Here is a 13,751-nt window from a genome sequence, read left to right as displayed (position 1 = left end):
GCTGCCTCTGCCACACACCCTCCTACCTGCCCTCACTTGTCAGTCTATGCCCCTGCCCCTCCCTCCCCACAGTGTTCTAATGAAAAACTAGAGCATAACATTGTGCATTTATGACAAAAGTGTGCTACACCTGAAGTCATCTTGATGGAATTAAAACTAAAAAAAAAAAAAACATTTCCTTTAGAAATCAACAAAATCAGGGCCAGATGTACGACCCTTTTTTGCGGCCGCAAACGGGAGACCCTCCCGTTTGTGACCGCAAAAAAAGGGTATCAGCATGTACAAATGCAATTTTGCGGGTCACTGACACGCAAAATAGCATTCGCGACTCCCGCTTTTAGGAAGGGGCGTCCCTTCCTAATAGCGAGACTCATTGCCATTTACAGTTTTTTTGCAACCGCATTTGCAGCCGCAAAACACAGTTTACCACCTACTTCAAGTAGGTGGTAAACCACTCGCTAAAGGGAAGAGGTCCCCAGGGGACCCCTTCCCCTTTGTGAGTATGTTAGAACATATTTTTAAGAGCAGGCAGTGGTCCCAGAGACCACTGCCTGCTCTTCATTTTTCTTTTTTAAATGCATCCAGTTTTCCTTAAAGGAAAACGGGCTATATTAAAAAAAACTGCTTTATTTAAAAGCAGTCACAGATATGGTGGTCTGCTGTCCCCAGCAGGCCACCACCACTGTGACTGCTAGCCATTCCTAATGAGGCTGCAAATTGCGCCTGCCTCAATATTAATGAAGCATGAAATTTGCAACCCCATTAGGAATCGCAAACCGTGTCTGAGCAACTGTTTTACATCCCAATTTCCAGCTTGCAATTTTCGATTCGCAAATTGGTGGGTCGTACATCTGGCCCTTAGGGTTTTTTCTCAGAAACAGTGGCTAGTGCTCTAGAAAGCTAAAGGACACTTTTTTCCTGAGTACTCCAATAGTAACAAAAGGCTTTAAAACTAGTTACTATTTTTATGTTTTTTGTCCAATTCATCACTTGATTATTTGTTGCATGAGTTACTAAAGCATTTTGCACACTTGTATCATTGGGTCATTTCTGGACTACATTTGGATGATATGTGGTCTACCTTTGGGATCTTTTTTCTAAGGCGGTCATCATGGGAGATTTTTGTTCTTATCAAGCGCCCTCATTTCTTCATTTAATGCAGTATTCTTGATTGGAAATGCTTTCAGTTGTACAGCATTGATTCAATCAAAATGGCTTCAGGTGTGCCCCATTTTTGCTATTAATAAGAATGTTTGCACTCTCGTTGTTCATTAGAACACTGAGGGAGGCTGCAGTAGAACACTGGGGAATCACCTGACTGGCTGCTGCTGTTTGAAATAAATATTTTACTCCTTGCGTAAATATGTACTCTAACGTGGCTGTGGAAGATTGGGGGAATTTACAGAAAATATGCTAATTTTTGTTTCTGGAGACCCTTCCATCAACTCTATGACAAAATCATGAGAGAAACCAGTTTTCTCTCAAACATGGTTCATCAAATCCCAGCAGAGGATCATCATTCTCACAGGGTAAAATCACCTTAGAATACACCACAACTCCTACAATTAGTATGGTACCATCAACAAATGATTTATATTGTGACTAAAATCAGTTATCAATCTTTATATGAGCTCCTTTATTGTGACCCTCAAAAACAGGCTTTAACAACAATGCATTTCAACAGGGACCAGTACATAGTCCTGTACTGGCTGCCACAATATGTTGTCAACCAAGTCACCAGTCAAGCTAAATAGGGGGGGGGGGGCACTTACAGCCTACCCCCAACACACACATGCCCTTGTGTTAAAGTGTGCTCCCTCTGCTCCACTATATATTTCTTTAATTCATTTTCAAGACACAGGGTCATGTACTTTGAGTCCTGTAATGGCTACCACAACATATTGCTAAGCTTATAACCAACCAGTCGGAATTGACTAGACCTCTTTAAAGTGGACAATCAAAGCACATCTGGACAACAATTGTCCAAATATCTCTATTCTCTAAACCTAATTGCTCAAAAAGGGATTAACACATTTACAACAAACAAGAAAGAGAACGCTTTCTGAGTAAAGATCTAGCTCTCTGTCAAATTTGGTGCAATTCTGATCAGTAGGTTTTTCTGTATCATTGTCTAAAATACCCTATGGAATTTGCATGGGAAAAACCTTTGGGATCCCCCTTTTTCTTGCTAGACAGATCATCCCAAAACGTTCCAGTAAGGAACAGAGGTGGATGATATTTTTGTTTGGAAAGTTTCAGGAGGATTCGTCAGACAGCACCAGAGTCATTAGCGAAACAAAAAACATTTTTCCAATGAAGTCTGACCTAACAAGAACTACACAATGGCGACCACTACTGCGTACACATATCAATCTATCTATAGATATCTATATCTCTATATGTTAGAAGGTGGTTCTGACACTATGGGCCGCCCGGATTTTTCGCTTTTTGAGCACCTAATTATTGAGCTTTTAATGTGGGGAGCTTCAATCTGGGACTCACCCCCAGTGAACTCATAATGAAGGAGACTTCATGGAGATTTTACTGGTGTCCCCCTGGCTTGAACAGGCCGCTGCGCAGCAGCTGGAGTATGGGGCACCGTGCTGGTTACATGCACACGTGTAGGGGCTGCGCAGGGGAGATTCCTAGAGTGCGCAGTCCAGGAGCAGCTACTGAGTGAATGGTGTGGCAGGACTTATGCAGAATTGGGTGGTGACATGGAATCGGCTTTATACACTGATAAGAAACATGCCAGGGAAAGTCAGTGTGTCTTACTGTGTTTTCACTTCAATATTTCCCTATGGGGATGTGGGGCCCATGGCTAAAATGACTTCCACAAAGCCTACAGATTCCAGACACGCACAAATATCCAGTGTAGCAGAAGTGAAAATTAGTATTCTGCAAAGTCCAAAGTCATATTTGTACTGCTTTTGGGTTGTCCAGAAATTTCATATTTCTCCGAGTCCCTGGCTGGGTCTGGCCATCGTAGGTTAGATTAACTACCTTTCTTCCCATAGCGAAGACCTTCCCTCCAAGGAGAAAAGATAGGTGGAGCTAAAAGCCAATCCATCAACTGCTGTCGCTGGGTGCCAGGCACTAAGCTGAACTACAAAGCTGAACTACGTAAAGGCAGTGAGGGGGGGAAGGAGTTGGGTTTCAGAGGCCATGTGGCCAGAGACACTGGACGACTCCATTTTGAACAACCCAGAGGCTGGACAAGAAGGAGGGAGGGGGCAGGGAAGTGATGTGTCACTGTGTGATAGGACACAGAGACTTCCTGCCAGGCCCCCTACTCAACTTTTAAAAAGTACTTGCACAGGAAGAGAAGCACTCTCTTGGGTGTGGTCTGCAGAGGCGAAAGGTGCTGGAGCCTGGTGCAATGGGCAGTCGGAAGGAGGACACCCCCGGTGGGGATCCCAAAAAGATTTTTTTGAGCAAGCGTAGGATGTTGAAGCATGAAGATGAGACGGCATGGACTTGTCTGGTCATCGATAGGGAGGAGTCTAGGATGAAGCCCAAGTTACGTGCGTGATCTGTAGGTATGGGTGCTGTACCCAGGGCCGGTGGCCACCATGAGTCGTCCCAGGAAGAGGGGGATGAACCTAAAATGAAGACTTCCGTTTTGTCAGAGTTTAGTTTTAAACGGCTGTTCTTCATCCATTCGGCTACTTCTTTCATTCCTTTGTGTAGATTGGTTTTGGCGGTATTTGGGTCTTTGGTGAGGGAGAGGATCAACTGGGTGTCGTCTGCGTAGGAGATGATGTTGAGGTTGTGTTGTCGCGCGATGGATGCGAGGGGACTCATGTAAACGTTGAAGAGGGTGGGACAGAGATGATCCTTGTGGTACGCCGCAGATGACTTTGGTGGCCTCTGATTTGAATGGGGGGGAGTCGGACTCTCTGGGTTCTTCCGGCGAGGAATGAGATGATCCAGTCCAGAGCTTTTTCTTGTATTCCAACGTTGCTGAGGCGTTGTATAAGGGTGCTATGACAGACTGTGTCGAAGGCAGCGGAGAGGTCAAGTAGGATGAGGGCAACTGTTTCTCCGTTGTCCAGTAACGTTCGGATGTCGTCTGTAGCTGCGATGAGGGCGGTTTCGGTGCTGTGTTTGGCTCGGAATCCGGACTGTGATGGGTCGAGGGAGTTGTTGGATTCAAGAAAGGCGGCGAGTTGACTATTGACGGCTTTTTCGATGACTTTGGCCGGGAAGGGGAGGAGTGAGATGGGGCGGTAGTTCTTAAGTTCAGAGGGGTCTGCTGTGGGTTTCTTCAGAAGGGTGCTGAGTTCGGCATGTTTCCAGCTTTCCGGGAAGGTAGCAGTGTTGAAGGAACAGTTGATGACATCGCGGAGATGGGGTGCGATGATGGAGTCAGCTTTGTTGAAGATGTGGTGGGGACATGGGTCGGTTGGTGAGCCTGAGTGGATGGAGTTCATCAGGCGGATGGTGTCTTCAGTGGTGATTGGGTTCCAGGCGCAAAGGTTGTGAGAGTGCTGTTTTGGTTCGGAGGTGAGTGATGTGGACTGGTCTTCGGACTGGTTTTCAAAGTGAGTGCTCCCAGTGGCTGGGGGACACACGAGGAGCGAGAAAACGTGAAAATGGGGAAATCTGACACAAGGGGGCCGAGATATGCCCCCGAGAAGGTAGGCGACCTTTGACCCTGCCTGGAACCGACGACGAAGTGCTTGGGGCTCCGCCGCCGGTCGCAATCATGCCCCTGGGATGGGTCAGGTCCCGGGGGCTGCCACCCCAAAGAAATAAAGCCGGGGTGCGCCATTGCGCACCCCGTGAAAATGCCCCCGCGGGGTGCCAGGAGCCCATCCTGGCCCCCGCCGAAAACATGCGCGGGGAGCGCCGTCGCGCTCCCCGTGAAGTGGTGCGGGAAGAGAGGCCTGGGTGCCCAACTCCGGGCCCCGTGTGAGGAGACAGGGGCGGGAGGTGCCGTCGCGCCCCACACCAAGAAGATGGGAGGAGGAGTCCGGGACCCCATCCCCGAGGCGCCTGGGTGAGGGGGAACGCCATCGCGCCCCCCCACCCCCTGAACGAGTCCGGGGGCCCGGGACCCCATCCCCGGGCCCAGATGTCAGGAGGAAGGAGGGGGGAAAGCCGCTGCACTCCCTAGAGGCCAGCGGGAGCCGCGCTGGTCTCCTCGGCAGATGAGAACTGAAAGGCCGGCTCCCGCGGTCGCACACCATGGTGCGGGCCGAGCAGGGAGCCGGGGGTGGGCTCCCCGGACTGCCCTCCAACGAACGTGGAGAGCCTGCTGGAGTCCCGGTGGGACCAGGGCCCCAGACCAAAGCACAGAACGGTCGGGGGTGGGTTCCCCGCGCCGCATCCCCTTACCTGGGGGTCCAGGTGGGACCGGGCCCCCCACCGAGGCCCTAGAAGCAGCCGGAGGCCCACATCGCGGCTCTCCCAGGCGCAGCGAGAGAGCCGCTCATCAAGTATGCAAACAAGCCCACAATGCCTTGCAGGCCAGGACCGGCCTGCAAAGCTAACAGTGTTCTTTGCTTACGGTGGCCCCAGGAGGACGGGGTCACCACCACATGAGTGTAAAGGTGCCGGGGGAGCTGCAGGAGCGACGCAGTCTCCCCCAGCGCGAAGATGACAATTCACCCTAGGTGTCCTGGGGATTTGAAAAGAATAACCCCTCCAGGGATCAACCTGCATTTAACACCTTCTGGGCTGGAACTTTCGTTCTTCAGCTGAGGGTGTTTTGATAGCTGCATCAAGGAGGAAAGGGCTGAGTGGGGGATGTCTGGAGAAGGGCATCCCCTGGAGGTGAAAAGTGTAATTGCACCGAAATGCAATTATTAATGGTTGTTTCTTTTCAAGGGACTGGTGTTCCATCTTAAGTACTGGTTTAAGGTGATGTCATAAGCAAAGTGGATTTAATTGGCTAGACACTCCTGCTAGGGTGTCTGACTGTATTTACTTAATCCTGTGATCATCTGTGATGCCTTTAGGGGCTGTAATTGCACTGCATTTTTAAATGAAATCCAAATGTGCTGAGTACTGTGATTCTAAAGTGTGCGTAACCATGTATTCTTGCTGCTGCGCTTAGGTGAAGACCCCAGACTGTTAGCCCTTAAGATGAAGAGGTGCATACTGTATGGTCAGTAGGAGATGCTCAGTCAGGATCAGGTGTTACCTCGCTCCAGGTTAAGACCAATTCACTGCATTGGAGGCAAGATGATGTGCATACATGTGAGTGGTGGTACTAGACCCCACCCCCCCTGCAGGAGGGGTGGAGATGAACACGGGTAAAGTAGCATTTTGGCCAAAAGAGCACAGCAGCCTGTATTGTTCAAAAACGTTATTGTTTAGTTAATTAAAACCATAACAAATTACTTTGCACTTCTGAAACAATGTTTAAATATAAAATTAATTATAAAATAATATTCAAGATTTGCATCAAGGTAAAATCCAATACTCATAAATAGAAGTTAAAACAGACAAAGAGAATAAAAATATCATAACAAAATACGGTTTAAAGGTATTAGTTTGCTTTCAGATGTTTTTCAAAAGCAAGCAGAAACCTTACAATTTTACAGTTAATTTGTGAGTCCATAGAGTCCAAGCAGCCAATAACCGCGCAATCCCTTAATCAGAAAATAATTCTTTAAAAGGAGCGATCGCTCCTGTTTCAACTTTGTACAATGACAAATGATATGAATTATGTCCTCTTTGATGTGACCACAAAGCCGACAGGTTACGGTTCCCGCATTCATCGAGGAGACTGGAAAGGCAGACCGCTGGATTCGCGGCTTAATACTGTTTAAGGTCCAGGGACATACGGACCTAATATAGTAACGCCTACACGTTATGAGGGGATTCCCTCGCCCGCATTGGAGCACGTAATTTGAATATTGTGACTGCGTCCCAATTAAAGATACCGAAGATTCGTGAGAGGATTAATTACAACCGTTGAACGTACATGATACCCTTACCGGGTTGGAATTATCACCGGTTAAGTGGGATTACAATATTCGCCATCATTGCAAGAAAGCCCTGAAGAGTCAGAGCAATCTGTACTCTGACGAAACACGTGTCGGCTGGCGAAAAGGTTTTTGGGCAATAAAACAGCAGAATATTGCTCAAACAAAAGAAGCGGAAACAATTATTTTCTAGGATGAAATTTATTGATGTCTGTTTAAAATACAATTTGTACCTTAATTGATTTGTGTGTGCATAGGAAATTGCGTTGTGTGTTACGGTTCCCGGATGTTTCCAGGCTGGTGCATCGGCCATCATTGAATATTTTCCGAATCTTAGAGCCATCAACCTTTTTTTGATGAAAACTGAGTATGTAGAATCCAGATAAAGCGCCGGAGTAAGTAATTTATAGCTGTTAATCACAACCCAAGAGCATAGCTGCCAAGGTTTCAGATTGCTATGTTTGACATTTTAATAATTTTAGAGTAATTATGAGTGACATTTCAATGACTATGAGTGACACTGTCTCGTCAGCAAAATGAAGCAATGAAGAGGAGGGAAACAATAATATCAGAAATTGCACACATTTGAGGAACGAGAACCTAAGTTAACTGCTGCAAAACGTAAGAAATATAAACAACTTCCATTGATCAGACTAGCTAAAATTATAGAAATTAGATAAAGCAGCTTGGAAGAGGTTCAAAATGTCATTATAATCAGCTGAGTGACTCAGTCTCATTCAACAGCCACCAGTGACCAGAGCTATAACGAAACTGAAAAACAAAGCAGAGACGTACTGTGTGAGTAACGAGGGCATAGGCAAACTCAGAATAAGTCTAGGTTGGAGTGCATTTGTTAGAAGGTGTCTTGGAAGGCATCTGATGTGAAAGATCCGCCGTGGCCTTCATGTGCTGCTTCTTATCTCTTTTCCTCTACTTGTGAGGAAGAGTAACGCTCTGAACAAACAAGGAGGCCCAATGAGGGGGTGGGTGGGGGGCTCCTCTACCAAGCAATAAAAAACCTTTCCAGTCGCTTCAGAGCCCAGTAACCTCTCCCAAGGATTCACAGAGGAGACATAACCAAGGTACAGTGGAAGGGAGCTGCACGTGGGGGTGGGGGCTCAGCCAGCATCTCAACTTCGCGCACACAGGCTCTCTCTCCCACTGACCACGACCAGTTGTACATATGGCGACAGCAAAATCACTAACCTCACAGAAGAAGGGCCCTCCACCTCCAGTCTGTCCAGGCGGTCCCCGGTGTCACTGACTTCTCTCCGCGACGGTCGGCTACAGTAAGATATTTCATGATTCAAAGGGGGCGGTAATAACAATAGCTAGCATGTGGTGCCCGAGCAGATGAAAGCCGGCGGACGGTGCTGTAGTTATAGGCCGCCCTACCGCTAAAGATGATGAAATGCTGCGCCGCCCGCAAACTATCCAGCCGCATTGAGCGCCCAAAATAAACTGCGCGCGCTTCTGTAGTGACGTCTCACTGTGATGACATCAGCCTGCCAGTAAGAGCCGAGCCGGGGCTGGGCAGTTACATTCAACCAGGATACATTGTACTAAAGCTGCCTTAGCTCAGCTGAATTCCAAGCCTGCTGGAGCTGCCACAGACTCGGTTTAAATCAGTCTTGACAGTCCGGCTTGACAGTGACAACCTCAAATACTGATAATGCACTTAGCTTTTAAATACGCTTATTTACGTGACAATCCTTTAACATGCGGTAATGTAACTAAAAATGCGTTAGTGTCACACCGGATGTGTGACACTTGGCAGGGCTGCAAGAGTGGGAGCGATGGGAGAAGATTTCCTGTCAATGAGCAATGAATGAAATTTAGCGGCTTTGTTTAGTGCCTGTTTAAATGGCAAATTTGTATCCCATAGCTGGGCGGTGCATGTTAATTCCAGTGCGCTGGTCAGGAATTTATTTGCCTCTGATCTGCTTCGCGTTTCGACTTCTTGCCACAGGTCAGCCTGTAACTTCTAGCCAGATGTACCACAGTCCTTTTTGCAAAGCTCCACCCTCTAGCATTACCCGGTACTTATATACTGAGACTTACATTTTGTTCTACAACCTATATTAAAAAATACAATTTTCCTCACAAAGTACATGGTTCCCCATCAATTATCTGTGTTAGTCTTCTTTCTGGATTATTGCAAACTGAACATACTTTTCAGTTTAAAGTACAAATTGTCGACAGCAGATCAATGTTAACCTTTGATTGGAGTGCCCCAAGATTACATAGCTTTACAGTTAGTCAATCGCAAATAATGGTTCGCAGAGTCAATTGTTTAATTTGAAATTACTGTCTGTTCTTCACGACTCCTAGGTGATGTTACACAGAGATCGGGGAAAAAGATCAGTCTCGATGATAAAATAAATACGGATTTTTAAAATATCAAAACAGACAGAAAAATTAATAAGCACTGAAATAAAGCATTCAAGATACAATAGGTAAATCATGCACAGATAATCTCTATGCGGACAAATATATGTTTTTTAAAACATCAACGGCCTACTTTAATGTGCGAGGCCAGATAAATATGACTCAGCAAGTGTTTCGCAGATTCATTACCCAGAAAACAGACAAAAACAAAACCTACCCGACTTCTGCGAGACACAGGAAATCCCAGCGAGGATCCATTGTCTACATCTCCCATAAGGAAGTCTGAAACTCTGCCAGTAAAAGAACAAAAACAGGACACTGAGTGCTAGTGAGGGGCAGTTTTGGCTTTCTCTATAAATGTAACATTGACGCGTGTCAAAATAAAATTAGAAACTAGCGGGGACTGGGGTTTCCGCTTTAAACTCAAACTCTCGTTCAAACAGGTTTTACGGGTAGTGATCATTTAGTTAAAAAAAAAAAACACTTGCACACTAGACACACTAACAGAGACATTATGCACGCAGTTGTGTTTTTTTCCATTTTCCCCACGGGTTTACCACCTTTAAAGCACTGGGAGGACCCAAAGATTTAGCCTGATACTTACACGTTACCAAAGGTGAATGCTAGTATGTCGATAGAAGAAAATACTTCGCTGAAGTTCTCCCTCTTGTTTTCTTCATTAATTTCTTTAAAGTTCACAGCTGCAAGGATGAAAAGAGAAGATACAGCATGTACTTAGGAACCAGGGTCATTTATTTGCTATAATAACAACCGTCTTTCTTGTGACAGTGAGGCGCCTTTCTCTGAGGTTGTATTGCACATGATGGTGTATCTAATGCAGTGATACTCAAAGTACGCGTGCGGCCATCCTGACCATCACAATCATGCCTGCTGAACGACCGCACTGTGCTAATGTAAATACGTGACGTTAAATAAACGGTTAAGTGTTTATTTACACCTACATCAAGTAAAAGAAAAGAAGCAAGTGTGTCCCGTACCACTGACTTTAGCAAAACATTTGCTTTTAAGATATCTAGCATCAAAGGTCTACACATATGATAAATCCTATTCAAAATTCATAAACGTGATACAAATTCATAAAAATGTATTTCATTAACATGCTGACTTTACCTTAGTACATCAATATATATCAATGCATTAAGAAGAGATAGTTTTAAAAAATGAACACAGAAACGTTATTGCCCCCCCCCCCCCATACCCCCCATGACAATGCCAAATGTGAACTAAGAGGCAAGTCAATGTCATGTGGACCCCGCTGGGTGGCTTGGGTTATCATATATGGACAACATTATAGTTTATTAAGTCAAATTCAAGGAAAGGTTTTGTACAGCGTCCATCCAGAACTCATGTATTTCAAGGTGCTCTAAGAAAAAGGAGGCAAAGTGAAATAATGAAATTGCCTAGGATCACTCAATTTGGCAAAGTGGGGAGCAGGGATTGATCACAAGTTTTCTGGTTTCCCATTGAGCAATTCTATTTAATTCTAATTCAATAATCAAGTTGCTTCCTTGTTACAGTCAACTTTCCCAAAGTAGCATTAGCATGGAGAGAAGGCTTACCCCAAGATGTGGTAGAGGGATAGCGGCTCAGATACACCATACCACAATATTGTCAAATCTATGACTCTTCGAGGGACTAGGGGCTTAATTCTGAGGGTAGTACGGAATGAAACCCTCAAAATAACTCCATGACTACACCATGTACATGCTTCGCTTCGACTATGCCCAGCTTACCCCTTTTCCCGCAAAGACATCCTGCTGGCATCAATGCGGCCCTCGGGCACCCCATAGACCACTTTGCAACCCTAGGAAGATGTTTCTAATACCCATGATCTAATGCCTAGGTAACCAAAGACACTCAAACATAATGGCAATGAGGTAAAGGGCTGCTGCATTCCTAGCTCCCTGATTCACGGCCGGGCTTGCCTCAGCCTACAACCACCGCGAACAACCGGCCGGGCTTGGCTCCGCCGGTCCCACGAAAGACCACAATCCCCAGGATCCCTCGGGGCACAAAGCCGACGCCATCACTGAGCGCGCCAGGAGGCGCTTAAAGCAGCGTCCGGTGCAGAGTCGCTTGAAGTTCACCGTCCTGCTACCGGGGCTCGCTGCTGCATTCCTAGCTCCCTGATTCACGGCCGGGCTTGGTTCCGCCTACAACCATCGCGAACGACCGGCCGGACTTGGCTCTGCCGGTCCCACGAAAGACCACAATCCCCAGGATTCCTCGGGGCACAACGTCGACGCCACCACTGAGCGCGCCAGGAGGCGCTTAAAGCAGCGTCAGGTCCCTCGTCCCGCGAGACGTGCCGGACGAAGCCCGGACAAAGGGAGGACAGTCTGTGACAGTCCGTGACTGACCGTAACTGGGCTGGGCCAGGATCCCTGCCCGTTTTTGTCGAGGTATATCATTGCTACCCCTCAAGTAAGTAATATCTTTGTCAACATATCCCTGAAGTCTGTTGATTTATCCAATTGGTAAACGCTTTTTGTTTACTTGGCTTTGGGGGTGATTACTCCTAGTTGACTATTAACCAACTGTTTTCAACATGTCCAAACAAAGGTCTTCATCTGTACCTAATACTATAGACAATTACCTGGTCCAGGTTGTGAGTAAAATAAATAGCACAAGATGTATATCGTTGGGATTGAGCTCCCCACCTGTCACCTCTGCGCAGAGTTCTCTGCTAGATCCTACTGTGTTAGAAGTTCCGGTACAGGTACATAGTAGTGATACTTCAGTCACCGAGATAAGCCCTAATGTTAATCTTGATTTGAATATATCCTCTGCTGTTGATCTAGACAATGACCCAGGTGACCAGTTAAACACGATAGAAGATGACTCTCCTCCCCCTGTGTCTGTGCCTGCGACTAGAGCTATTAGAGCATGCAGAAAGGGTCAGAGCAAACTGGGTGGGTTACGCTCCAGTAGAAAAAGAACAGCATCTTCACCGAAAGCCACAGTCATAACAGAGGCGAACGGGGAAAAAGGCGAGAAGGAGATATTAGGTGATGAATTGATTAATAAGCTAGTGAGCATGATTGACTCCAAGATGAAATCTATAATTAAACCATTGGTAGCCAAAATTGACCTATTAACAGCTGAAGCAAATAGATTAGGGGGACTGATTAACAAGACAGTGGAGGAGGTGGGTAACATACCAACTTTGTCACAAATAGGGTTGTATCATTGACAAATACCCCTAGGGGTGAGACAGGGGGTAATGATGACGTGATACCAGTTCCGCCTCCTACTCAGCAGTCAGTAGACAAAGGTGCCCGGGTAACAGCCAATAAAGATTTACCACCAAATTCTACAGGGATTGGTGTAGACCAATGCCTGGTTCAACTTATTGTAGAGGCCTCTCCTCTTGTTCTGGTCCTGGCCAATGTACCGCCCCTAAAACCAGGTCAAGTAGAATCTACTTCTTCTTTGATTAACAAAGCATACCACTGGCTATGTAATAATATGATGATATCTCCGAGGGGAAAACAACCGCTAGCAGGGGAAATCACCATGGCAAGACGGGTGGACTGGATAGGGAACAGCGCGAAAAAACTAAAAGGAGACTGTGTAGTTCTGCATTTCCTAAGCCCAGAAGTACTCCCCGAGCTTCTAAGATATATAGTTCCCCTGCAACGTAGGAGTACCGAGATTGTTCCGCTAATCTTGGATTTTTTCTATAGGAGAGGTAGTACAGTAAATCCAAGCATTTTAAAGACAAAATGGAACTCGGTAACAAATAACTGGGGTAGGGTTGCACAACCTAGCGAATGGGGAATCAGCGTTGAAAATAGATTTGCGGCACTGTCAGACCTGAATGAATGCGATTGACTTGAGAGGGCAGGCAGTGGTATGTTCAATGATCTGGCTGAGCTAAATATAACCTGCACTTCTATTGTTGAGGATTTTGGTTTTTCTAACGTTACTTGTATGTCCCAAGGAAGATTAACAGGTGACGCAATCCCTCTGGTTAATAGCAAGAAGAATTAATCCTCCAAGCTGCCGTCCCATTCCATCACAAAGTCGGAGTCTGATGTGGGTGCTGTTGTTTCTATAGTGGGTACTAACATTGAGAATACCTCCGTGAAAGTAGATGTTACTGATGGTATCAGCCACGAAGGTATGTTGGCTGGAACTGAACAGGAATTACTAGAAGAAAGTGTTGTGAATCCTTTATTGATGGACCCGGATGGCATCGTGGACAATGTGGGGAAACTCTTCTCATGGAACATTGCAGGCCTGGGTTCTAAACTGGACTCTGGAGAGTGGGTTCGATTTGTTAATTCTTTTGATCTATGTATATTTCAGGAGACCTGGTCATGTGAACCATCCTTTGCTCAAGGATACTTGAATTACTTTGTACCAGCTTTAAAAGGCCCAAGGGGAAGACCAATGGGCGGTCTA

General features: G+C 46.2%; 1 protein-coding gene across 1 annotated transcript in view; it reads right to left on the bottom strand.

The window, feature by feature from the left end:
* Positions 1–13,751, bottom strand: part of ARHGAP29 (Rho GTPase activating protein 29) — a 393,170-nt gene that overhangs the window by 138,665 nt on the left and 240,754 nt on the right. The window contains exons 4-5 of the mRNA XM_086957877.1: positions 9,928–10,024; positions 9,541–9,613 (exon numbers count right to left, since the gene is read on the bottom strand). Coding sequence (XP_086814003.1) covers positions 9,541–9,613; positions 9,928–10,024 — 170 coding nt within the window. The remainder of the gene's footprint in view (positions 1–9,540; positions 9,614–9,927; positions 10,025–13,751) is intronic.

Source organism: Lissotriton vulgaris, chromosome 1_1 (genome assembly GCF_964263255.1).
Source record: "Lissotriton vulgaris chromosome 1_1, aLisVul1.2, whole genome shotgun sequence".
Lineage (NCBI taxonomy): Eukaryota > Metazoa > Chordata > Amphibia > Caudata > Salamandridae > Lissotriton > Lissotriton vulgaris.
This window is presented reverse-complemented; position numbering and strand designations above follow the sequence as displayed.